Consider the following 27,121-nt stretch of genomic DNA (forward strand, 5'->3'; position numbering starts at 1 on the left):
ATACCCTCCCCATCAAAAAATTCTGCATCTTATTCTTCTCTAATCCCTCCCAAATAACGTCTTCAGGAAATGAATTGGACCATTGAATTAATCCAACTATTATTGTTCTATTTCTTTTTTTTGTGATCTTCAAGGTTGTTGTCCTGTCTATTTACTCACACCCACTGAAATAGTCATCTTACTAGCCATTCTGCTTCTTTTAATCATGGCTGGGTTTGACGACTCTTGCCAATTAGCTTGTTCAAAGACCTGCATCATGGTGACTGGCTTCAAAATCTTCACCATTGGTTTTAACATCATCTTTGATCCCACTAACAAAACTGGATACGTAATAAGATTCAGGCAAGTTAGTGTTCATTACAGTCATAAGGCATTTAAGTACTTCAAACTTCTCCATGTAATGGAATTCCTTCACTGTTGGATGATTCTTTGAAACCAAGAACCGAGGCTTTGCCATCTCAAGTGAATCCAAAGAGGCATCAAATTATATCAGGTTCATTAGCCGAGCAAATCGTCCAAGTCTTGGTGGCTGACACCAGTCATCCTTGAGATCAGTGAAAATTCTTGGTGGGCGCTGTTAGCTTTTATGTTTCCTTTTGTTTGTAGGGTTGTTGTTGATTGGCATTTCACTTATGGTAAATGAGTTTTTTTTTTCCTTTTCCTTTGCTATAGTTATAGATTAGGACTTCACTCTTTTGGTTTGATCTTCCTGTCAAACTGATCTGTTTAAATCTGCCAATGCAATTCTTTTCGATCTTTGAGATTAAAAGGACTAAAATTCTCCAACTGGTGATGTTATTTGATCAATGTTCTTTGACTTGTCAAACACATGTCAAATGGTAACCTCGTTCCAGATTGTGCAAATCTTGACATGCCTAAAAATCAGTGAATTTTGGAAATTAGAAAATCAGATTTCTAAGAAAAAAAATGCCAGGCCCACAATAGAACTCATCCAGAACTGTCCGGTGAATTTCAATAGAAATGTTGTGGTTTTAACAGAAACGAGAATGACAAAAAAAGAAATGAAAGGAGGAAAGACACTTTTCTAGCAAGTGGGAATGGTTACTTTGTGCTTAGTGACAGGGAAATTGCGTAAAGATGCTCTGGCTTTCAACACCAATCTAGAGATGCCAATCTTTTATGCATGCTCTCTGTTTTTTTCCCCTGGTATATATTCGGTTTCAAAAGGGTCTCTAGGTTGGTAAAAGGATGCAGAGATGGCGATAGAATCTCACCAGTATATGGGCGGTGATAGATTGGGCAATCCCCTAGAAGGCTGGTGCCGAAACAACCCGCTTTCTTTCTCTCAAACCCCACCTATAGGATAATGGAATTGACAGGAAAAATGAAACCATTTATAGGGAGGACTAATTGCAGCGATTCATTAAGACCGAGTCCGAAGAAAGTGTCAGTGGTTGAATTACATCTGTCATGACCTCCTCTAATTATCACATGCAAGAACCACAATCAGCCGTCGCAGAAGATTGTCCGACTTTGTTTTTTGACAGTTATGATATCCCTGGAGTGTATGAAGATTGTCCTCCGTTGTTTGAAGCGATATGCTATCCTTGCCCACCATCACTCTCTGATTCTCCTTGCCAGGAAGATTCCTTCCAAGATTTCTTTTCTTCAGCATATAGTGAAGAAGAGGCCTACTATGCAAATAACCCTTGTGAAGATGAGCAGCCGCCATACAACAATTGGAGGGATTTTTGGAGCAAATACGAGTCTTGCCTCACCTTCGGGGATTCCTGGGACGATGACTTCTCCTCCTATGGCAACAGTACTGATACCAATGGGAATGGCAGTGGATTGCGAGGCAGAGAAGAATGCTTCCAAGGTGAAGAACAGAGAGACATTTACTCTGGCCTTTATGAAAACAAAGAAACCGAGTTTTCTTATTATGATGATAGTCCTTGGTCGGGGTACGAGTCCTGGTTTGATGAGAGGAAGGGAGATACCTTGTGCAATGGTGGGTATGAGCACCCGGATGAGATTGGCATCTGGGAAGGTCTCTTCGGTTACTGGCCTTGCTTGACTCGGAAACATTGAACGGCTTCTGGTGAATAAAGATCCAATTAGGAAGACTTCTTGAAGCAGCTTCTGCCACTTTCATCAGTTTAGAGTTTCTTTTGTACTAAAGTGCTGGCTGATAATAGTGGAGAATTCTACTAGCATTATTAGAGGCAGGGTTCAACAGAACCCAGCTGCTGCAGGTTAACTGGAAGCCTTGAATAAAGCAAGGGAAGAACGAAGGGGGGAAGAGGTTTGAGAAGGGAGAAGAAGGTTATCACGTTCAGAACGTGTTGAGAGAAAGAGAGAACAGGGAATAGAATCTAAGAATTATGTTATAATTTTCCACCCCTTTCTGTTACAATGATTAGGGAATTTAAAGACAATATTGTAAATGCCAGCGTGGCATCACTACGTGGCTGTACCAGCTGGCCTACTAAAATATAAAATGAAGCTGCACAAAACGCAGCCGTTTGGTTCCATTTATTTAAATTCAAAATCCTGTTTCAGTTTCCCCCTTGCTCGTTTGTGCCTTCTTTCCTTCTGTTCGTGACAATGCCCCGTCCATGAAATCAACCTTGTCCTCAAGGTGGAATAGAGGGAATCGCCACCCAAACTCCTCAGCATCCTCTCAGGTTGCTTCTGTCAAGGGTAAGTTTTTCCATAGAATCAAAAACTGAGTTGATGCTGTATTTCCCTTTTTGACCATTCGTCTCTCAACAATTTTCTGTGGTTGTAGCAGGGGTTGTGCTGAGACAATGGGGAGATCGGACTGCACCACATGGTTGCCTACATGCTTCTTTAATTGGGAAACGTGAAAGACGGGGTGGATCACGGCAGTAGCAGGTAATTGTAGTTTATATGCCACTGTTCCAATTTTCTTGATGATTGTGTAGGGGCCATAATACTTTGCTGATAATTTGTAAGAGGGTCGCCTGTGAACCGATTTCTGTCGATACGGTTGTAGTTTCAGATAGACTAAGTCACCCTCAGAAAACATCCTTTCGCTTCTTTTCTTGTTGGCTTGCTGTGTCATTCGGTTTTGTGCTTGCAATAAATTGCTCCTGATTAGTTTGAACATGTCTTCTCTTTGGGTTAAATACTGGTCCACAGCCTCCACGGGTGAATCCTTAGGCGTATAGGGAATGTGAACTGGAGGCCCCATTCCATATAAGATCTCGTAGGGTGTCTTCTTAGTAGAGGAGTGGTAGTTTGTATTGTACCACCATTCACAGGAGCTCAGCCAGCGTCCCCATTGTGCAGGGATGGTTCCTGTCATGCATCTTAGGTAGCCCTCGATGCATTTATTGACCACTTCTGTCTGTCCATCAGACTGTGGATGATAGGCTGTAGAGTATTGCAAATTGACCCCCTGCTGTTTGAATAACTCCTTCCAAAACTGGCTGAGAAAAATGTTGTCTCTGTCACTCACAATTGTTGCTGGCATCCCATGCAATTTATACACATTTTCCATAAAGACCTTGGCTACTGTAATGGCAGAGTAGGGGTGGGTGAGGGCCATAAGATGGGCATACTTACTAAACCTGTCGACCACCACAAAAATGACTTCCTTCCCTTCTGATTTTGGCAGTCCATCAATAAAATCCATGCTAATATCTATAAAAGGAGCATGTGGTACTGGTAATGGTTGCAGTAGACCTGGAGGCTTGACATTTTCCCCCTTGTTCTGTTGACAAACTGGACATTCCCTGACGTATTGCCTCACCAGCTTTTGGAGTTTCTTCCAATAGAACACCTGCCCTAATTTTTTTGAAGTAACCGTAGCTCCTGAATGCCCCCCTACTGCAGAGTCATGATAGAGTTTGATAAGTTGATGATGTAAGTTCGGTGCTTGTCCCACTACCACCTTCCCCTTTCGAATGAGAGTGTTATTAACCCATGAGTAGTTGGAGTGTGAGCTAGCATCCTTGGTGAGGTCTGCTATAAGCTGTCTCAGGTTGTGATCAGTGTCCCAAGTCTTCTTAATGTCTTCCATGAGAGAGGTGGAAATGGATGAAAGGGTTAATGCACCCAACTCATTGTGAGAAATTCTGGAGAGGGCGTCTGCAGCTAGATTGTCTTTACCCCTTCTATATTCAATTTCATAATCAAAACCCAATAGCTTAGTTAGCCATACCTGTTGGGCAACATGTGTAGTCTTCTGGTCTAGCAGGAATTTGAGGCTGGAGTGGTCTGTCCTGATGAGAAACCTTCTGCCCCATAGGTAGTGCTTCCATTTTGTAACAGCAAAAACAATGGCCAGCAACTCCCTCTCATAAGTGGACAGGGCTAGCTGTCTAGGACCTAAGGCTTTGCTTACAAATGCAATGGGGCGTCCTTCTTGCATCAGTACCCCCCTATACCCACTCCTGAAGCATCGGTTTCTACTACAAATGTTTTGTCAAAATTAGGCAGGGCTAGCACAGGGGGTTGGGACATTGCGGCTTGGAGCTGTTTGAAGGCCAAGGTGGCTGTGTTTGTCCATTTAAAGGAGTCTTTTTGTAGTAACTGAGTAAGGGGTCTGCAAATAGTTCCATAACCTTGCACAAACTTTCTATAATACCCTGTTAAGCCTAGGAAACTTCTAAGTTGTTTGATGGTTGTAGGTATGGGCCATTGCAAGATAGCAATAACCTTGTGTGGGTCTGTTGCTACTCCCTCTTTGGTGATTACATGTCCCAAGTATTCCATCTGTTGTGTCCCAAACACACACTTACTTTCCTTGGCTACTAATTGATGGGTACATAGCAATTCAAATACCAATCTAAGGTGTTGTAAGTGGTCGGCCATGGTTTTACTGTAAACTAATATATCATCAAAGAAAACTAAAATAAACTTCCTTAAATGATCTCGAAAAATATCATTCATTAAACTTTGGAAGGTGGCCGGTGCATTAGATAAGCCAAAGGGCATGACTAGGAACTCATAGTGGCCATTATGTGTTCTAAAGGCTGTTTTAAAAACATCTTCTGAGACCATGCGAATCTGATGGTAACCTGCCCTTAGATCAATTTTTGAAAAGATGGCAGCCCCTTCTAGTTCTTCTAGCAGTTCATCTATTATAGGAATAGGGTACTTATCTTTGATAGTGATCTTGTTGAGGGCTCTAAAATCAACACAAAATCGCCAAGTCTGATCCTTTTTTTTCACAAGCACCACTGGAGAGGCAAAGGGACTGTTGCTGGGCTGCACTATGCCTGCCTCCAGCATTTCAGCCACTAGAGTCTCTAGAGTATCCTTTTGTAATCCTGAGTATATGTAGGATCTCAAATTGACAGCCTGACTCTCGTCCTTCAGGGGTATTTTGTGATCATGTCTCCTAGCTGGGGGCAACCCTCGGGGATCACAAAAAATATGCTGGTAGGCTGTTAGTAGAGTCTGTAATGGTGAGTCCTCATTGTCTTCCCCAGCATGTGGTATTCCCTGAGCAGGGTTTACCAAATCAGCCTTTCCCACCACTCTCAAGCTGCAAAGCCTGACTTCAGATAATAAGGTTTCAGTGTTAAGCAGTCCATTTAGTTCCTCTAGGCGTATAGATTGAGCAATTCTAGGATTTTCTCCTCTTAAAGTTACTTCTCTGTTCTGCCACCAAAAGGATACCCATCTATCTTCATAGTTGGACAATACATTTCCTAGCAGCTTCAACCATTGGATTCCCAAAATCATATCATAGTTTTGTAACTTCATAACATATATGTCTGCCTGGAACTGAACTCCTTGCATCTTCCACTACAGGTTCTTACATACTGAAGTGCAAGACATGGTGTCACCATTAGCTGCCTCCACCACCATAGGCTTTATGGTTGTCGTGGGGCATTCAAGTTTGTCCATCAGATCAGCATGGATGAAGTTGTGAGTACTGCCCGAATCAATCAAGATTAAGATGGGACATTTGTCTATCTTTCCCCATACCTTGATGGTTTGACATCCTGCTGTGCCATGGATTGCTTGGAGAGATAGATGAGGGGTGAGATTTTCTGTATTCCTTGGCTCCATGGTTTCCTCTTCTTCTGATGAATTATCTCCATCATCCTCTACTATACAGAGGGAATATAGCTTGCGGTTTCTGCATCTATGCCCTGGTACGAACTTATCATCACACCAAAAGCATAGGCCCTTGGCTCTTCTTTCATCCATTTCTTTGGTTCTGATAGGTCTGGCAGGTTTGTGGTTAGGGTATACATTATTATTGTTGAAGGGTGGGTTGGTAGGAGTAGGCAACAAGGCTGGTGGGGAAGGTTTTGAAGGATTGAGGGGGTGACTGGGGTTGGTCTTGTAAGTGTTGGCAGGATATGTAAATTTTGCAGGCTGGAAGTTAGAACTTGCCTGGCTATGTTGTTTTGGGTAATGAGGGGTGATTTTTCGGTATGTGAGGGTATTGTTGTGCAACCTAGCTAGGTTGTAAGCTTGTTTGAGTGATTTTGGCTCGAACATTTTTACTAGGTTCTTGATTTCTACCTCCAAGCCTCCTAGGAAGAACACCAAGGCCTGCTTCTCTAAGATTTGTGCTCTATTCCATAGCATATCAAAGTCCCTGATATAACCTTCCAAGTCTCCTTCCTGTTTGTGCTCAGTGAGTTCTTCTAAAGGGTCCTTTTGACCTCCAAATCGACAGCACAATGCATCCACATATTCTGCCCATGTAACCTCATGTCCTTCTAAGTTTCTGGTATAATTCTGATGCCAGTAAAGTGCCAAGCCATCCAAATAATATGAAGCTAGTTTCAGTTTGTCAGTCTCAGGAATTTATTCTAAGTCGAAATACTGGTTGCATTTGTACAACCATTTATGCACTTCTTCCCCTTCAAAAGAAGGGAAATCTCGCCGGGGTCTGTGTGACCTGTAGGTAGGTGGTCCTTCTCCTGTCCAATCTTGGTTGCTGGCCGGAGCAGGGTGTTGGGGCATTCGAACATGCTGGGAGGAACTTGCTTCACCCGCCAAGGTTTGCAGAGTTTGTTTAATAGAGATTTGTTGATTTGCCATTTCCTTCATCATGGCTTTCAGCTGGGCTAGGTCATCTGACTGAGTGTGCAACTTGACTTCTATTCCATTGACTCTTTGATTAGCAGCTTCCAAAGAATCATCCATTCTTCTTACATCTTGGGATCTAGTTTCTGGTGCCATTTGTTGAATCCAAAGATGAGGGCTCTGATACCAATTTGCTGCAGGTTAATTGGAAGCCTTGAATAAAGCAAGGGAAGAATGAAGGAGGGAAGAGGTTTGAGAAGGGAGAAGAAGGTTATCACGTTCAGAACGTGTTGAGAGAAAGAGAGAACAGGGAATAGAATCTAAGAATTCTGTTATAATTTTCCACCTCTTTCTGTTACAATGATTAGGGAATTTAAAGACAATATTGTAAATGCCAGCGTGGCATCACTACGTGGCTGTACCAGCTGGCCTACTAAAATATAAAATGAAGCTGCACAAAACGCAGCCGTTTGGTTCCATTTATTTAAATTCAAAATCCTGTTTCAGTTTCCCCCTTGCTCGTTTGTGCCTTCTTTCCTTCTGTTCGTGACACCAGCATGGAGCAGTTCTGCTGCAATCTAGTAAAATTCATCTGCGGTGAGCGTAAGAATCTGAATTAATCTTCTGTTTCACATGCTAAGTAAATGTTTTCATCTGCTCTTTATCTTCTGTTTTTTTAATAATAAAAAAAAAATTCAATATAAAATAAGTGAACCCTTACCTGCCAAGATTCTTCGAAAGTATAAGAGACATTAACTTGTTTAACATCAGGCAATACAGTTATGTTTTCTCCTTTACAACTGAAATATATGGCTGGTTTAGCATTTAAGCACTCTTGTGTTCTGTATATTTTCATCGAATCCAATGTTACAACAGTGGATAATACAATTCTTGTCACCAAACACACGCCCATCAAATCAATTATAAAACACAGTTGAAAAGATGAGATTTTCATTTTACCTGGATAGTAGATGAGGAAAATCAAAGACAGAAAAAACCCTAGAATGTTGGCGATGGTTCCATATCGACATTGCTTTTAGATTCGATTGAATTTATAAATTCTTGATGGATTGAGAATAAGAGCTGATAATAATGATGAGGGAGTGTTCATCCGATATCGATAGGGTTTGGATTTAGGGAAAAAGGTGTGAGCCTGTGAGAGTGAGTTATTAGTTATGGCAGTTTTTTAAGTTTTTGGTTCGTTTGCGTGAGCTGACCGCTTCCCGCTGCGCTTTATTTGACGGGGGTGCTGTCTGGATTACGCCGGGGCGGGCGCGCAGGATGCATCACGTCCTCCTTTATTTTTTTCCTTTTTTTATAAAAAACATAGAATTTATAAATATTTTCAAACTATTCAAGAATTTCCATTGAGCTCTCCAATCTCCATCCATCCAAATTTTCAACGAAAACCATTTAATTATGATATTTTTTTATATAAAAAAAAAACATGTAATCTGGATTGAAGGAGTCGATTAAGATTTTCTCAAAACTTTGGAATGGCAGTATAGCGTTCTTCTATATTTAAAAAACCTTTCAACGCCATGGCAGAATCTCTACACGTTAAGTAAGAGGAGGTTTTGGGTAGGGAAAATAGTCAAAAAATTAGAATATATTAGATTCAAAAGCAGTCATTTACTGTTCTGGTAATTGAGCAGTCCAATTATAGTTTGTCATAGACAAAAAAATACGCATTCCAAGTTCTAAACAATGCTGTATGGTTCTAGCAATTGAGTGGTACACAGGCAAGGCCTAATTATAGACTTGATGGTAGTGAAAAATGCCGCTAATTTAGACAACCATCTTTTCAATCCCTCTCCTGCAGCCGCTCTCGCATTGTTGAGAGCTAGCTCGTCAGCCTGCTTGCGGCCATATTCCTAAACTATAATTCTAAGGCGAAAGCAAGACCAATGTGGAGATTTGCAGCTCTTGCAATCATACTCCTTTTCTCCCTTCCTAACCATGCTGACTCTGTCAGGTTGTCCAGGCCGGGGAAATTAAATCGACAAAAACCATTGCTGGCTGCTAAATTATCAACGCCTGCTGAATTCCTTGCTGCTCACAACAAGATCAGGGAAATCCACAATTTAACACTCTTGGCGTGGGACCAGAAGTTAGCTGGATATGCTCGCTGGTGGGCCGACACCCGCCTTGATAACTGCAGGAAATTGCTACACTCTCCCAATAGCCCTTATGGAGAAAACTTGTTCTGGGCTCTACGGGATCACTGGAATGCATCCAAGGTAGTCAAGTATTGGGGTGATGAAAGGAATCTTTACGATCCAAATACAAATGAATGCATCAACAACAGTGTCTGCGGGCATTATACACAGATTGTATGGAATGCGACTCAGCGTGTAGGCTGCGCCCATGTTTTATGTCACAATATTCAAGGTCACCTGTTTGTTTGCTCCTATGATCCTCCGGGGAATATTTACTATCATGGTCCATTTGGTGGCCGTTTTAACAAATCTATCGTGAATCCTCCGTCGCCTAATAATGCAAGCTCAACAATTCTAGGAAGTCAATCTGGGATCACCGGGAATAAAGCTAATTATATTGTCTCAAGCACCACTGGGCATCCAACTAATAAGACCTAACAATGTAAATCGAGAACATGCATTTGCATTCTAACAATCTTCACAGGTAAACTGTCTGGTTATATGTGTTTCTCCATATATACACAACATGCAATAAACATATATGATATCTGTGCCTGTTTGTTCTGACCTCTGCTGGTCTCTATTCAATGAGAGTTATAAATTGCGTCCTTCGATGGGCAATTTTGCTTGAATTGGATACAAAATGAGATTTTACCAGAACTATAGTACTGTTTGTGCCAATTACCTTAGATTTGGAAAAAGACCAATGAAAACCTCTGATTCTCAATGCGAATGGTCCAGGATTATGGTGAATCCGAGACCGAGCAGCTGAAATTTTCTAGTTTAAATCTCTGATGACACGTGGGTTGGTTAGCCTACTTGCACAAGTTGCTCCTTTATCGCTTTGTTTTACGTAGATTTAGATGCGCATCAAGTCCACCTTCCCCACGACTTGAAAACACCTTCCCCCGTGCAGGTACATCTTATAGGTAATGTTTCTTTTTTAGGCTGAGGGCTGAGGTCCACTCACTAGGAAGACTTTTTCTTCATGATCACTAAAATTACGAAAAGAATTTCTTTACTAGGAAGACTTTAGTGATCATAATTATAAAATCCATCGACAGCTGGGAAACTTTAGTCAGATCATGCAATCCATACCATAACAAATAATGCGAGAACACTTCAGGTGAGTACATAGAGGTGCGCTGCCTGATCGTTTCGAAATCAGAGTTGCTCAATATTTGAGTAGTTTACAATGATGGTGGATCTATCAGATGTTGATAGCGATCCCTTGCCATTTCAAGTGTTACATTTTCGTGTAGAGCATTGATCATAGCAAAACCACAGAAACTTCAATCAGTAGAGAATACCTTGGTTTCTAGTTGATAAGCTTTGGTGAAGAAAGCTGGCCAACAAAGATATGTTGACATAATGCTACTAACAGTTGATGCACCAATGAGCATGTTCATCACCACAATTTGCAATTGAATGGCTTCTAGTGGAGAAGCTCCTCCCATGATAAGCCCAGTCATTGCTCCAGGAAGTGAAATGAGACCCACGGTTTTGGCATTGTCCAGTACAGGTGAAAGCGCAATAATTAGAGCCCTTTTCACTTGTTGAAGTGTGGCTTGACGCGGCGTTGCTCCAAGAGCCAATGCTGTCTCTACCTGCCACAAAAACCACCCAAATCGAATATGGAAATTGTTGCCAAATTGCAGATTTGAGAATCTCTCAACATCGCAAATGAATCGAAATTGAGGGACTAATTACACTTGGCATTGAATGATAGATTCCTAGAAAGTTTTTGTCTTTAACATACCAGGTTCATTTGGACTTTGATATCATCGCGGAGTCTTTTCATTGCAACTCCAGTAACTGTCATTGCATTCCCAACCATCATGCCTGCAACGGGAATGATGTACCGTGGAGTGAAGGGAAAAACGTTCAATACAACTAGCAGGACCAATGTCACTGCAGTTCCGATCAGGATAGAAGCACCAGCCACAAATTTTCCTCTAGGAACCTGCTTGGCACGTTGTCCAGCTGTATATCCAGCAACAGAGACCTGTCAGGGGATTCAACAACAATGTCAAGAACTCGAAATAATTGTTTTTTTAAAAAAAAAAAAGTGAGACAAGCCTAATTGAAGTCTTGCAGAAAAGGAATCAGCTGCCAAATTCCTTCAATTCTAATCTAGAAAGAGAATCACAAAAACTTCAGACGGATCGTAGGAATTTTCTGGATAAGATTTTCTTGACACGCAAGTTTCAAGATGCAAGCAGCCAAGTTAATTTATCTACGGTAAAATGGAGATTTAACATTAAAAAGTATATAAAAAACCAGAAATGGAAAGGCAGAAAACTAAAAAGAAGTAGTCTGTTCCTGTTGCTTTTTTTGGTCAAACCCGGAAGCGAAGTCAGAATTCAGACAATTTTAGGTATGGCCAGGACTGTTAGTTGAGAGAAAAACCAAAGCTAACATCGACGGTTAAGAAATTCCATGTTTTTGTCTCTAATACAAACAAAACTAAACTTGTTTTCTCTCTCTGTCTTTCTCTGTGTTCTTCCATATGGGGCAAAGACCGAGCTAACATTACATACCTGTATCATGGAAAGTCCGAGTCAAAAAGAAAGGAAAATAAACCCGAGACATGCACATGATCAGTTGAATCAAGCTAAGTTCATTAATGAGAAAAGGAGCCAGAAAGAATAAATAACTTTTCAACGCATAGATACTGTATTGATATGATCTCAAAAAAAAAAAGGATATACAGAAGCAGCTCGAGGAATTCATATAACCCTTTGGATATTTCCTTCTTTATTGCCTTTAAATTTTCTTATCAAACTAAAATATACAGAACTTCCAAGTGAAAAAATTGATGTAGAACAGAAATAACAAAGAAAATAAATTAATACGAACCATGAAAAGGTAAGCAAGGATGATCCATACAGCATGATCCTGATTGAAAATGAACTGCAAAACAAACCCAATAACAGAGAGCTGAAGAAAGGATCTAATAATCGAATACACCATCTCTCCCTCCAAACCAAGCTTTTGCATATAGGACAGAATCACCGCCATAAGCACCACTGCTGTAGCAGCCAGTGGCTTTAGCATGCCCTTTAGAAACTTGATCAGCCACTCAAAATTATCATCACCGATACCAGAACTCAGAAATTCATCAAAGTTGAAATCCATTCCAAAATTCCCACCATGCAAACTACAAAAATAATGTAACTGTTTAACTAACTAGCTAGTCGTAGCTTGTTAACTTTAAAGAGATTCCTATATTCGTGGGAGAAAAGTTAGGTCATTTGCCTCTGGTGGTGGCACATATGGTGGCAGAAACGACCTTCCCCTAATAAAAATGAGGTATCTCGTGGAGTTTCTATTTGGGGATATATGTGGGTTATTCCGAACTGGGCACGTTTTGTGCTACTCTGACTACGGCAGAGGTACATGCATCAAATCAAAATAAAATTTTCAATCAAATACTATATACATGAAATGTGATAAATTTTTATATCAAATAGAATTCAGCAAAATATTATTTAAAGAATCCAAGTTACTACATGAATCTATCAGACTAGATTTTTATGTATTATTTAAGATATATCTAGAGTTATAGGTAAAATTTTATTGCGATTCAAGTTGAAATAGAAACTAGAAATCTCAAGCTTCTCGGTCATACATGATAGGTCTAGTAATTTATCTAAATAAAAAAGAATGACATGTTTGAAGTTAGGTATAAAATCTGCCAAGAATATGTGAAAATTGAATATTTAGACTACATGGAGAAATTTTAGCTTGAAAACTTTATTTTTATTATCCTATCTTATTTATTTAATATTGAATAATTATTTTTAATTTAGATTTGTTCTGACTCATTAGACATTGTTTAGAGGTTTATTTCACTATTGTAATTATCTTAGTTGATTATTAGTTTATAACTATTAGCTTGGAACTCAAAAGAGATCCATTAGGATTAATTAGAGGAGATTATATTATGTTTTTTGAGCTATAAATTTCAATATAAAGTTAAAGAATAAATGTAAATTTTTCTTTTGTTTGTTTATTATAAAACAACATTTTTTTACATAGAAAAATATCGTACATTGATTTAAAAAAAAATTAACTGATTTTATAGCGTTATTTTCATATTAAGAATTTTTAAATAAAAAATTATCTTTGAGTCGAAGTTTAATTTTTAGAGTGAAAGGAATTACTATTATTATAATCCATAAAATATACAATAACAAAGTTAATAATGAATTCGCTGCATGTTTTAGTTTTTGTTGTAATGTAATATATATAGAGTTAAGCCTTTACAGGGTTAATGTTTCTCTGTATCTCTTAGTTTGTTTTTTTATATAAAAAAAATCCATCTACTATTTTTTGTTTTGATATCATCTTTGTACTCTATATATATATATATATATATATATATATATATATATATATATATATTTGATTATCATTATATATTTTTGTCATTTTGATGTCATTAAAAATTGACATTGAATTTGTATATTTTTTTCTCTGATTTTTTTTAATTTTTTTATCCTTATATTTTATTTTTTTATACAAAAAAGTCTTTGGTGGAAAGTTTTTTAGTTATCATATTTTACAATAAATATAATTTAGTTCTTGGAAAATTGTAAACTTTGTCAAGATTTTGAAAATAAATATAACATTATAGAAAATAAAAATTTGACAAAATCACAATAATACTAACCATAATCACAAAAAAAAATCACATTCATAATCAACTAGTCCAATTAAACAAAAATTATTAAAAATTCCAGAGATAGAATTCATTTTTACAATGTCATGTATCTATTATAAAATCTTTTTCTTTTTTTAAAAAAATTGTATCTTGATTTTTCAGGTTAAAATAAAAAAATTATAATTTTTTAAATAAAAGAAAAAAATTCTCGTGATAAATATTGATATTATATAAAACAAAAGTTTATTTTTAGGTTAATTTCATTTGACCCACTTAATTATACTGTAACTACTAATTTTTGCCCATAAATTTGTTCTTTATCAACTACCCTCTGACACTTCCGTTTGTCTAAGCATTTACACCTGTGTTTGTTATGTAACAGTGAAAATATAGTGTTTGGTTATAAAATCAACCGTGATTTTTGTACGCGGACCTTACCATTAACTGCGTCGAAAACGTTGTTTTGTTGAAGCAGAAATTATCTGCTTCTCTCATCGCGTTCCTGCCTTTCTGCTGCATGCGCACATCCTGCTAATTAATTAGCAGGAATAGTGCAGCACTATTCGCGTGCTACACTATTTCCGCCGAACCGGTTCCGGTCCAAAATTTAAAATGTATTTAAACAGGTTTGATCTAGTAAAATAAAAAATAAAAATTATTTTTTATTTTTTTAATTGTATTTTATTCAAAAAACTAGTGTTTAATATTATTCAATGAAACTACATAAATTAAACAAAGATCGCTTGATGGCGTAGCATTTGCAGAATTTGATCGCAATTCCAATTTTGTTCATGATTATATTTTACTTGATGTTGTTGCGTGCTTAAGAAACCAAAAAAACTGTAGTCCTTGTCGGATGTATTTCATACGTGATGGAATTGTAGATATTATAATGGAACAATAAAAAATATTTTATATAAAGTATTATTTATTTTATGATGTAATAGCAATAGTTAAATCTATAACATTTAAATTAAAAATCATCAATGTTAATATATAATTTTTTAAATTATTTTATAACCTCAATTCCAAAAGTATTCTTAACCAAACACATTAAACTACTTTTTGTTCAACCTCAATTCCAACCACAGTTTTAACCAAACACCTATTTTTTCAAATTAACCTCAACTAAAAGTACTTTTTATAAAACAATTTTTTTTCAAATCACAACCACAACAGCTACCGCAATACCAAACACACACAAACAAAAGTTAAAAGAGATCGAGAATTCGAACACATTCACATAATAAAATTATAATTTTATCTTCTATAATTGAAATAATATTACTTGTTTTCAAGGGTAAAATTGGTTTTTTACTCATGACCTTTTATTATTATAAGATTGAATGAGATAAAACAGTCTTTTAACATTTAATTTACACAATAATATATCTAAAAAATCACTTTCAAAAAATCTATTTCGTGTCAAACAAACTTGTCCTTAGTTTTTTTTAGGGGAACTTTAAGTTATCTATTAAATAATTTAATTAATAGCGTGTTTAGAATAGAGATGCGGTACGGTGTGACTAATTCATATTTTTATGGGACTCGAATAAAAAACAATAAAAAAAAATATATTTTTTAATTCTAGTAAGATATAATTTGTATTTTAAAAAGTTCATACAAAAAAAAAAAATCTCCAAGACATAGCTAAATCCAAGTTTCAGACTTGAAGGTGACCCATTTGGCAATATATTTTGGACTCAACAGATTCCCTCGGCCCAAAACAATCCCGGAGTAAAAACGACACCGCTTGATCATTACCCTGATTTCTAATCTTCTATACTCTTCCCAGACTGGAAGCAAGCACAGCCGGCAACAACCAGAAGCAAACGCCAATCCTTCAAAATCCCTCCCCCAAAAAATGAGCCTCTTACTAAGAAAAACAATCAAATCAAACTCCAGTCTCCAATCTTTCAAGCCGAACAATGCCCTCTCTTTATTCCTGCGCCAATCCACAAAGCATTTCTCCACCGAGACTCAACCACCACCGCCACCACAAGAGAATAATGATCCATCCTCAATCGATCCATTTCTTCAAGATTCAGCTACCAGTAAGAATAAGGAAGAGAGAGAACTGATGAATATGATGTTTTTTTTTTTTTGCAAAGTTAGGGTCTAGGGTTTATTGTTGTTAACTTAAATTGGTTGTTCATTGCGGGTTAGGTTTGACGTATGCAAGATTTCATGGTGTAAGGAAGCATACATTGAAGACAGACATTATTAATTTATTTGAAGGCTCTAATTTGACACCTGATGATATTATAGTCGTTCACCACCGCTTCAATAATAATCCCTATGCTGCGTAATTTTTTCACTCCACCCCTCGCTTTACGTTAAATTTCGAGATAGTTTTATTTATGTATCTATTAATTAATCAATCAATTAATGTTTGTTATTACATAGAGCGATAAAATTTCCTTCTAGAAGAGCATATGATAATGCTCAGAGGTCACTCACGCGGGCGGGCCGTATATACAATTTGGAAAAGGTATTTTGTTTCTCTTTGATTGATGGTGTTGTGATTTTTGTGTTTGGAAAAGGAAAACTTTCAAGTCTGGTGCTGATGACTGTTTATGGTTGCATTGCAGACTCCGCCTACTGTGTGGGATGCCGCACTTCGAAATTCTTATGATGGAAAAACTGTAATTTGATTTCTTTTCTTTTCTTTTCTTTTCTTTTCCTATGCTTGTTGTGATATGTTTAGCGGATGGATGTTATTTTATCAGCTGCATTCTCTATGTTATTTTATCTAATTTTGTAGTAATATGCAAACTATATAAAGAGAGGAAGGTGTGGTGTTCAACATCTAATTGAATTTTCTTATAGGCTCTGATTATTTTTTTAAAAGGTTTCTGAGCTTTACAGAATTTATGAGATGCTTTGCCAGCATCGGTTCAAATGATTCGTGCAGCATTGCATTAATCAATTGCTAGGTGCCTGTGGAAATAATTTTTAGACAAGTTTCATGTCATTGGAGATTTGGCTTTCAATATCTGATAATTATTCTTTTCAGTTTTAAAGATATAACTTCATAAATTGTGTCAAGATCCTGCAAACATATACTATTTTGAAGCAGTACTTTAAGTAGTTTCCTATCAGAGCCCATCAGGGGGGGGGGGGAAGGTTGTTTCTATTTGTTGATGGCATTGAATGCATTTATCCTCATTATGCTTAAGGAACATCATCAGGAAGCCATAGCTAGTATGAGCTATTTGCAAAAGCAAACATGTCCAATATACTATCGGTCAATTGTCTTGTTTACAATCTTAGAATTTGAAACCAAGAGAGCTGAACTACTGAGAGCCTTTTAGCGGCCCGCTGTGGTGTAGGCTTGTAGCTATTTGGTTTGTCTTTATCTTAGACCTTTACCTGTCGACTATTCTGTAAGTGCTTGATGCCTAAATGTCGATTTTGAGACTAAAATAAAGTGTGTTTGACTGGTTTTTTTGCCCTGGTACAAGTACCTGTATTTTTTTTTTCTGCTGCAGTTGCATTTTCAGGAGCATCTTTTGACAACTCAATATTGCTGTCTTGCATTTTATTTTTTTAACAAATGCAATTATTTCCATGGCTCAAGTTTTATGAGACTTAATAGCATTTTTAAGCTGATGCACCTAGATCTGCCTTTGGTTCAGGTTTTACTGGAAGGACTCCCTCCAAATGCACTTAACGAAGATATAGAGCGCTTCCTGTCTGGCTGTAAATTTGTTCCATCCTCAATCAGGACGTTTGTAAAGTTAGTATAGTAGTTTGCTTTCAAGTTAAACTGTTATAGAATTGCTATAATTTCTTAAGGTCATTTCTTGAAATATTATCGCAGGTATCCAGATCCCGTTATGTCTGCAGGAAGAAAGAATCCCACCACTTCTGCAGGAAAACAAGATGGCACTACCTCTGAAGAAAAAAGAGATCCCATTAGAATGGCTACCGTACTCTTTTCTACACGGACTGAGGCGATGAATGCCTTAATTAAAAAGAATCGAGGCTTCTGTCTCAATAATCAAATCTCAGTGCGGGTTCTCCATTAAAGGATTTTTGCACTATTTGGCCACCTTGTTTCACTTCAAGATTGAAAGTAGAGATGGATATGTGGTAATAGGTACGCTCGCCGTGCCTGAAACACAGCATAATTTACTAAGAACATAAAGGACGTCATGTTTTTTTGGAAGCATTGAATATTTTTGACGTTTCAATTATCATGAAGGAATACAAGCTGGCAGCTACTGCAATTTCTCCTTTTTCTCCCACGACTTTTAGATGGGAATTGGTATGGAATAACACTATCTGGTGGCTCTTTAGAGCACAAAATCGGATGTTCTTTCTCCATTCCTGCAAGAAAACTTTTCTTTATCCTTTTGTTTTGCAAACCCTATATACCATCCATGAAAATTCGCTTCATCTTGGATAATCCTATCTTTCTGGGATATTAGTTGCCATTAAACTCTTCCAAAAAATATGAAAAAAAAAATCTTTTTCTGCTTCATAGTCTCTTTTCTACAGGCATTTGATAAAATCATCTCCCAAAATTTCATCTGCGGCAAACAAATAAAACTGATACTTTATATTTCCCAAATTGAACAGAGAGCTGGCTCAGCTATACTTTTCTCCTTGGAAGTGCTCAAAATAGACACCATATGATTTGCTATGCTATATTGGAATTGAAGAATTGAAGGGCGTGTCCTAGACTACATCTGATGCCTCAAGTATTACCTATCCAACTAGGAAAATGCAAAGCATTGCAAAAAACAGAGATCGAAACCTGGAATAAGCGCTGTTTTCTTGGAAGTAAGATGGTGAAATGAAATCAGCATGCAACGAAAGACAAACTTGGAACCGACTCCATGAACGTCGAGAGCGATCAGCTCCCTTCGTTTGCTGTGAAAGCAACGACGTTCACATTTCATTGTTCTGGACAAAAAATTGTATCCCTTAAGACTACTAAATCCTTTGCTGGCCGCTCAACCAGAACCCAGGTTTTTGTCTTGAAATCACGCACCTTGCAGCTCCCACGAACAAGGCATTAACCTTGGTACACGGGGCATTTTGCACGATCATCCTGCTGATGAAGATAGGAGCTTATGGACCAGCATTCTCGTGTATAGCTTCGCTGACCTCTTGCATTTCAGGTGCGCGTCCAAAAAATCATCATGTGATCTACCAGTCGATCCAAAACATTAAGAATTTCACTTGCTCTAGTGTTTGACCAATCTATTGCTCTAAATCTATAAACCTCATTCTTGTTCTCAATCCAGCTGCAGCCAGGATTCGTTTTAATTCTATCCTTCATCAATTTGCTCACTCTAGCCGCCTGATCCCAGAACCTCACAGTAGCATACAAGTTCGCCAACTGCACTTGGGTAGCACAGCGCACCCTGGTTCCAGCAACAGCCTGTTCTCTGCAGCTTGCATGTTAATCCAAACACTCCCACGAATATAACAGAGTTGGGAACTATAGGCATCCTTTCAATTAAACCTCGTGCTTCGTCCAGTCATCCAGCATGGCCAAGAAGACCAACTATACATGAATAATGGTCTAGTTCTAGCTTCACGCCATATATAACCATCGAATTGAAGTAATTCTTTCCTCGCTCAACAAAACCTGCATGCCAACATGAAGATGAAACACCAAGAAAAGTATGGCATCAGGTTTCACCCCCTGATTTTTCATCCTTTCAAAAAGCTCAATCCCTTGCACTGCCAGCCCATGTCGAGCATAGCCAGCAATCATAGAATTCCATGACACGATATCTTTACCACCAGTGTTGACAAATATGTACAATGCATCTTCAAGATTCGCACACTTGCAGTACACTGATGTAAGAACGTTGGCTATATGCAAATATGAATCAAACCCCATGTGAACTATTTGACAATGAGCATTTCTACCTTGCCAATTCTTTGTGTAACTTTGCATGGGCCATAAAATCTGGGATTTAACTTGAAATGCTTCCTTAAGGCCATGCTTGTTTGTCGACATAGCTGAAGTTTTAACTACACAAAATCTCCTACTTCAAACTTCCTTCAGTTCTTTTCTTATCAGCCATATGCTTCATTCTATATGTTTAGCCATTTCCAACTTCTTTTGCAATAACAGATCCATGTTAACCCTCGTTGGTATCATCTCTTCCATTGCAACCACAATGCTTGCTTCTTGTGTAGATAATTCCCTGCTAGGAGGTGGATATCCATACAAAGCTTGGAAGTGATTCATTTTAATAGCCGAATGAAAACTTGTATTAAACCACCATTGAGCTAAGGACAACCATTTATGCCACTTTTTTGGATTAGGCATTGTCATATACCTCAAATAAGTCTCCAGACATTGATTCATCCTTTCAGATTGCCCATCAAATTAAGGATGATATGCAGAACTTAGGAACAACTTAACTCCTAACCTTTTGAACAATTCCCTCCAGAACAAGCTAGTAAAGACCTTATCCCTATCTGTCACGGTAGTTGTTGGCAACCTATGGAACTTATAAAAATGGTATATGAACACTTGAGCTACTTCTTTAGCTGTAAATGGATGTGACATGGCTATAAAGTGTCAATATTTAGAAAATCTGTCAACCATCACCATAATCGTGTCCTTCCCTTCTAACTTGGGGAGTTCCACAATAAAATACATGGTAATATTCTTCCAAGTTCCTTCTAGAACTGGTAGAGGTTGCAGAAGTCCAGGGTAAGCTACCATTTTCAACTTGGCTTGTTTACATACCTTAGACTCTTCTCTTGTAAGAACTTTGTATTCCTACATGGCCTCCAATATACAAATCATGAGCTGCATTTACTAACCTTTCCCTTAAATTCCATTGTACTCCAATTACAACCCTGCTATTGAATCTTATGTAAAGGTATAATTAGGCCAAGTTTGTGCAGAACCTTTTGTCTTCTAACGATCCACAGTTTTATATTTGGACTGGTTTTATTAATTATACTTTTCTTTCTTTCTTTTCAGGTTCAAACAGCAATTAATGGCCTTTGGGAGAGTACAGCCAGCGGAACCTGCAAGCTACAGAACTGTCAAACTTGCAAGATTTTGCCGGTTTTGTTAAATCTGAATTGACAACTCACATGGAAACAATAGCAACCAACCATATTGATGCACATAAGAACATCCGTTCCATTGGGATTCCTTCTTCTGAGGATATGAAAGGATTGAGAAGCAATCGCTACCACTCAATTCTTAAGATCAAGGAAGCTGGACGATGTTTTGTGTATGAATACAAGGTAAGATCTTCAGGAACTTGATTGTTTGCCGCACATTATTCTTTATACATATTTGCAGCACATTATTCTTCATACATACAGAGCCCATAACATGTTGGCATTGAGGTACCAGTTGTGAAAAGGGAGAATGTTTTGCTTGAGTTTCTGCACTAATCTTATTGCTAATTTCAAAATATACATCGGTGCCTGTCTGCGCGTATAAAACAGGTGGATAAGCCTTATTGTTTGCCACTTGAAAAGGGACCGTCTAATACACCAGCACGGAATCTATTGAAGAATTCAGAAAACCCACATTTCAAAAGTTGACAAGATCATTTTCAGGAGGTTCATCAGTGAAGCAAGAATCTGGGGACCAAAATATTCTGTCTGATGCCAGTGAGTCTGCTCACTCCTTGAATAATTCGAGAGTTACTCTCACAGCCGTCAACTAAGGGGAAGAAACTGGCTGACAGTAACGACACAGTAACACAGCTAGTATATACATATTTGCAGAAGAATAACTATAGAAAGTAGCATTTCACTCGTTCACTTTTGTTTTATAAGGATTTGTATATCGATTCTTCCCTCAACTAAGTTCCAGCAAGTTTCAATTTCTTGAGTGTCGCTGCATCAAATTCTCTGTATCAGTGCTTACTGTTCAAGCAATTTCTTAAATGAGTTTTTAACTTGTTTGAGTCTACCAGCCAAGTTAACATACGGAAACTAGATTCGTGTTGTATAGATGCCAACCACATTCTACTTTAATTTATTTATTGGTGTACCAGTAGATTGAAACCCAAACTTTGCAGGGGATTGGAACAGTGGCACGTTGAGCTATAGCTCCTTGGCACATCCCTCTGAAACAGATGATACTCACTGAAATCAGTTGGATGTAATAGGGATTAGAAACGGTTGTTCTGAGGAGGCTTTCAAGCTGCAAAATCTATAACTCAGTTCCGGAAGTAGAACAACACTTCAACTGGCTTCAGGATAATGCAATTCAAATGTCAGCTGTTATTTTTACAAGACATATTAACATGTTTGTATTCAGTCACCATTCTCAAATTACAAAAAGAGAAAACATTGAAAACGAGCAGAGGCAAAATACTGGGAGATGTAAAGCAACTGTGTAAGTCAACAACAAACCAGTCAGGCACAATTTGATACAAAAAAATGCAGTTGTTGTATCGCATTTTGTTCAAAAAATAAAAATTCTAAGCACAACAAAACTTTACTGACGAGAAGTATAGCATTCTTGGTTGCAATTGACCTAGCAAGTAGGTATACGAAATCCTTCAAAATGGAGTCACAGATTCATGTACACCTGAGAACTCTCCGAAAAGCTTCTATGTGTCCGTCAAGTTTTCTTTCTCTAAAGTTCCTGAAATTGTAGCTTTGGTAATTCGTGGGCGGGTTGCACTTTTTACTGATTTGTGAATTACAGTCTTCTGGTTCTTCTTGATAATCTTCTGTGCTAGTGACTTCAGTGGAACTGTAATATCAAGAGGCAGAAGGACCTCTTGCAACTCTTTCCAGTCAAGTTCTTCGGAATCACCATCTTCATACACCACCCTGTACCAGCCAGTTTCCTTATCGAACAGAGACACAGTACCGCTAAAATAGCTCTCTCCGAACAATTTCCGAACCTCTCTTCCTTCCAACCATTCACCGAAACTCGAATCTCTGAAAAAATCTGCATTTTGACTTGTAATTCCACACGTACTTGAGAGAACAAGAGCAGCATCACTCGGAGAGATGTCTGGCACGCCATTAATTACTATCGCAGGCTCTCCCGGTAACTCGAAAACCCCTGTTGGTAAAGACTCCAATTCTAGCTCTTTGCTTGTGTTATCCATTTACAGCACTCTTTCTCAATCAGCTAATGGAAATTCAAAACGATCCGGAAAGGCAACGAATTTATGAATTACTTGTAATCTGTAAAGGAAAATTCCAAATAATTAGAAGATTTAGATTGAAAGCATGATAATTAATCTGACTTGACGCCATTTCATAGACTACGGCCCATATCTTAAGCTTTCTAAACTTGTGCTACAAATATTAACACCAGGAAATCACTTCAATCTATCTCACATCCTAACTCATGCAAATCAGTATAGTTTAGATAATCAAACCCTATTTCCCCTAATTTTTGTCCCAAACAAAAACCCTACCTTCATCTATAGATCACAATTTGAGAAAATGAAAAAAAACTTACTGATGTGAACTCAAGCTGAACTCAGTGTTTCACCGTCGTGATTTCAAGCATTTCATAGCTTGATTTTCCCCTTCCAAGTCCTTTTGGGAGCTCCAATAATCCCCACCTCCTAACCGCCTGCCTCCCCAGGATATGAAAAATACCATGCATTCGATCCTACCAAAGTTACGCTACAACCCAACACGTCGTCGCTTTCTGAACTACACGTCGTTTAGCGCACAAGTATAAAACCCCGAACAATTTATTCAAAAGCCCATCACCCCCCACCAAAACAAATGAATGTGGCGCAATAAAATATCAAACACCTTCACCAATGGCCAATACGACTATCTCTTATACGGTCGTCTGTTCAAGTATTTTACAGACAACCGTCTTCCTCTCCAAGCCAAACAACTTCACGCACGCCTCCTACTCTCTTCATCAACGCTTGACAACTACCTCGGTGCGAGACTCATCAATTTATACTCGAAAACCAAACACATCCACCACGCACGCCATGTGTTCGATCAGATTCCCCATAAAAACACCTTCTCTTATAACGCCTTGTTAATTGCTTACACTATGAACAACCACCATAAAGAGACAATAAACTTGTTTTCTTCATTGTTATTGTCTTCTTCTGGGGATTTACAACCCAATAATTATTCGATAACGTGCCTTTTGAAGTCGTTATCGAGCTTGTTGATGGTTACCGATGTTTGTTTGGGTAAGGAGATTCATTGTTTTGTTTTGAGACGTGGGCTTGTTGAGGATGTTTTCGTAGAGAATGCTTTGATTAGTTTTTACTCGAAATGTTTAGGTGTGGGTTTTGCGAGGAAATTGTTTGATAAAATGCGTGAGAGAGATGTTGTCACGTGGAATTCGATGATTGCTGGGTATGCACAAGCTGGGTTTTTTAAGGAATGCAAAGAGTTATATAGAGAAATGGGAGCGCTCCCCGGGTTTAAGCCTAATGCAGTTACGGTGCTTAGTGTCTTACAAGCGTGCATGCAGTCGCAGGATCTTGTTTTTGGGATGGAAGTTCATAGGTATATAGTTGATAATAAGGTTGAATTGGATGTTTTGGTCTGTAATGCATTGATTGGACTGTATGCGAAGTGTGGGAGTTTGGATTATGCAAGGGAGTTGTTCGATGAGATGAGTGAGAAAGATGAGGTGACTTACGGCGCGATTATATCAGGTTATATGGCTCATGGTGTTGTTGATAAAGGGATGGAGCTTTTTAGGGAAATGAAAAGTCGAGTATTGAGCACGTGGAATGCAGTGATTTCCGGTTTGGTGCAAAATAACCGGCACGAAGGGGTTGTAGATCTGGTAAGAGAAATGCAGGGGCTTGGTTTTAGGCCTAATGCTGTAACACTTTCAAGCGTACTTCCTACTCTATCGTATTTTTCGAATTTGAAAGGAGGGAAAGAGATACATGGTTATGCAGTTAAAAATGGTTATGACAGGAATATATACGTTGCGACTGCAATTATTGATACTTATGCAAAGCTGGGATTTCTTTTTGGGGCTCAGTATGTTTTTGATCAATCAAAAGAGAGGAGCTTGATTATTTGGACTGCAATAATCTCTGCACATGCTGCCCATGGTGATGCTAATTCAGCTCTTACTTTTTTTGATGAGATGTTGAGTAATGGAATACAGCCAGACCATGTAACATTCACTGCAGTGTTAGCTGCATGTGCTCATTGTGGAATGGTGGATAAAGCTTGGGAGATTTTCAATTCCATGTCTAAGAAATATGGCATTCAGCCTTTAGGAGAGCATTATGCTTGCATGGTTGGTGTTCTGGGCAGGGCGGGCAGGCTCTCTCAAGCGACAGAATTTATTTCTACTATGCCAATTGAACCAAATGCAAAAGTTTGGGGTGCATTGCTCCATGGAGCTTCACTTTGTGTTGATGTTGAACTTGGGAAGTTTGCCTGTGATCATTTGTTTGAAATTGAACCTGAAAATACTGGCAATTATGCCATCATGGCAAATTTATATTCTCAGGCAGGGAAATGGAAAGAGGCTGATGAGGTTAGAGAAAGAATGATTCAATGTGGTTTGAAGAAGATCCCAGGCAGTAGTTGGATAGAGACTAGTAATGGGTTATAAAGCTTTATTGCAAAGGATACCTCTAATGAAAACGCTTTGGAGATATATGCAATGTTGGGAGGATTTTCTGGATTGATGAAGGAAGAAGGGAATGTCTTGGAGGATGATCTCGAGAAGGTGGCTGTTTATGGTTGAACACTGAACTCACTGAATTGAACAGAATAGGCGTAAATTAGGAATGAGCATGAGCACGTCAATGCAGATATGTTTTTAATAAATCCTCTGTGATTCACATCCCTTGCTCGGTTGCTCTCACATCACAAGGGGATCCCTAACGAGTCGCATTGCAATATCCAGAAGCATCATATTTATTATTGTTGGAATATTTAGAATTGGGAGTAATTTTTGTGGAAATTAGTCTCAGACAATTTAGTAACTACGCTCAAATTTCAAACCACGGCAGGTCCCATCTTCAGAAGTGTTTGATGAGGAAATACGTAGCCATCATAGAGGTCAGGGATCTTAAACAATGCCCAACTACAACTTATTATGTTTTCGTTGCCTATTTTCTGACAAAATCTATTTTGATTCCCAATATTCAAAGTGTATAAATTTCTAGGAGAAAATTGAGATTGATTCCCGTAACTAGGAAGTTCAGTTGATACGTTGTGTCAAGGGATATTTTTCACTTCGGAGATTTTATGGCATCACTTGGGAAAAGGTTTTGGAGTAGTGACTCTTTAGACCTTGATTGTGTTGTGGTGGCTTTTTCTCATTACTAGCGACCATCATAACTGTTAGCTTTAGCTCTTTACTGGGGCAAGAGGATTCAAGATCTTTCTTTTTATTCAAGTGGCAAGCCTTTACTTGCAGTGGTAGTTAAAGTGTCCCCTGGTATAATTAACTGTCCTAGTTATTCTCCTTCCTTTCCTTTAGCTGTTCCTAATGTACTTAGTTTCCAATTTGCCACTAACTTATCATTATGTCTGCCATAGTTGAGAAATGCCCTGCTTTTGCAGAATGACCAAAACGCCCAGGGTTACTTTCTTTGACTTCTAATCTCGGAGTAGCAGCTCTTCTTTTGATCTTGTCAGCTGTATACTTACTGGATAATTTTACAATTTTACATGCAAGTGTGAAGGGTGACAATAGGCCGTGATAAGAGCAAGAGTAGCGTGCTTGCTAAGTTCCATGGAGCCTTTTATTAATCAATAATGTAGTTTATAGGAGACAACAGGAAGAAGCCATGGATGGGCCAAATGATTATTCTTCCCCTTCTACTTGTCTTGTTGCTTTTAAGAGTAGAGCATTCTGGTGAGAGACAATGAAAAGAATGGAATGTGGAACGTGTTTGAACTCGACATGTACTTGTGGACAAAATACCTACAATACTCCCATGCACTCCATTCTATTTTTCTCCACACCTCAACTTCCCTGAGTTTCATGTATAGCCAGCACCGGCAGCCACCGAAATCACCTTTTGCAAGCTGGTGTCCCTTTCTTCCTCTTTGCTACAAGACTGTCATGTCCAAGATTATTGCCACCTGTCATAAGTTGTTATATTCATCAGTGTAGTAGTTGCAGGGAGTGATCGAAAGAATAGTAGCTGTTGTTTTTTAAAGTGTTTTTTTCTTGTAAATATATAAAAATAATATTTTTTTATTTTAAAAAAATATTTTTAACACCAGCACATCAAAACGATCCAAAAACATCTAAGTTATTTAAAAAAAATATGAAACACGGTTTCAACTATAAAAACTAATATCTAATATTCAACCCTAATATTTTTGTAAAACAAATCTATGGAGTATTTTTTTTGTTATCATATCTCATTTTAGTTTTTAA

General features: G+C 38.1%; 4 protein-coding genes across 4 annotated transcripts; 3 read left to right on the forward strand and 1 right to left on the reverse strand.

Annotated features, from left to right (window-relative positions):
- The first annotated feature begins 8,771 nt into the window (after positions 1-8,771).
- Positions 8,772-9,707, forward strand: LOC7491960 (pathogenesis-related protein PR-1). Its single transcript, XM_002308458.4, has one exon. The coding sequence runs from the start codon at positions 8,889-8,891 to the stop codon at positions 9,576-9,578; it is 690 nt and encodes a 229-aa protein (XP_002308494.3). The 5' UTR covers positions 8,772-8,888; the 3' UTR covers positions 9,579-9,707.
- Positions 9,708-10,213: 506 nt separating this feature from the next.
- LOC7491961 (protein ALUMINUM SENSITIVE 3) lies at positions 10,214-12,469 on the reverse strand. The gene is made up of 3 exons (XM_002309403.4): positions 12,000-12,469; positions 10,900-11,145; positions 10,214-10,747 (listed from the first exon to the last, which is right to left on the reverse strand). The coding sequence occupies exons 1-3, from the start codon at positions 12,276-12,278 to the stop codon at positions 10,433-10,435; spliced, it is 840 nt and encodes a 279-aa protein (XP_002309439.1). The 5' UTR covers positions 12,279-12,469; the 3' UTR covers positions 10,214-10,432.
- A 3,114-nt stretch (positions 12,470-15,583) lies between these two features.
- LOC7492267 (uncharacterized) lies at positions 15,584-18,049 on the forward strand. The gene is made up of 6 exons (XM_002308459.4): positions 15,584-15,860; positions 15,973-16,111; positions 16,213-16,297; positions 16,398-16,451; positions 17,445-17,545; positions 17,630-18,049. The coding sequence occupies exons 1-6, from the start codon at positions 15,671-15,673 to the stop codon at positions 17,835-17,837; spliced, it is 777 nt and encodes a 258-aa protein (XP_002308495.1). The 5' UTR covers positions 15,584-15,670; the 3' UTR covers positions 17,838-18,049.
- Positions 18,050-23,440: 5,391 nt separating this feature from the next.
- Positions 23,441-26,160, forward strand: LOC7492269 (pentatricopeptide repeat-containing protein At2g37310). Its single transcript, XM_024603801.2, has one exon. It carries the CDS (start codon positions 23,513-23,515, stop codon positions 25,334-25,336), a length of 1,824 nt encoding a protein of 607 aa, XP_024459569.1. The 5' UTR covers positions 23,441-23,512; the 3' UTR covers positions 25,337-26,160.
- Positions 26,161-27,121: the final 961 nt, after the last annotated feature.

This window comes from Populus trichocarpa, chromosome 6 (genome assembly GCF_000002775.5).
Source record: "Populus trichocarpa isolate Nisqually-1 chromosome 6, P.trichocarpa_v4.1, whole genome shotgun sequence".
NCBI lineage: Eukaryota > Viridiplantae > Streptophyta > Magnoliopsida > Malpighiales > Salicaceae > Populus > Populus trichocarpa.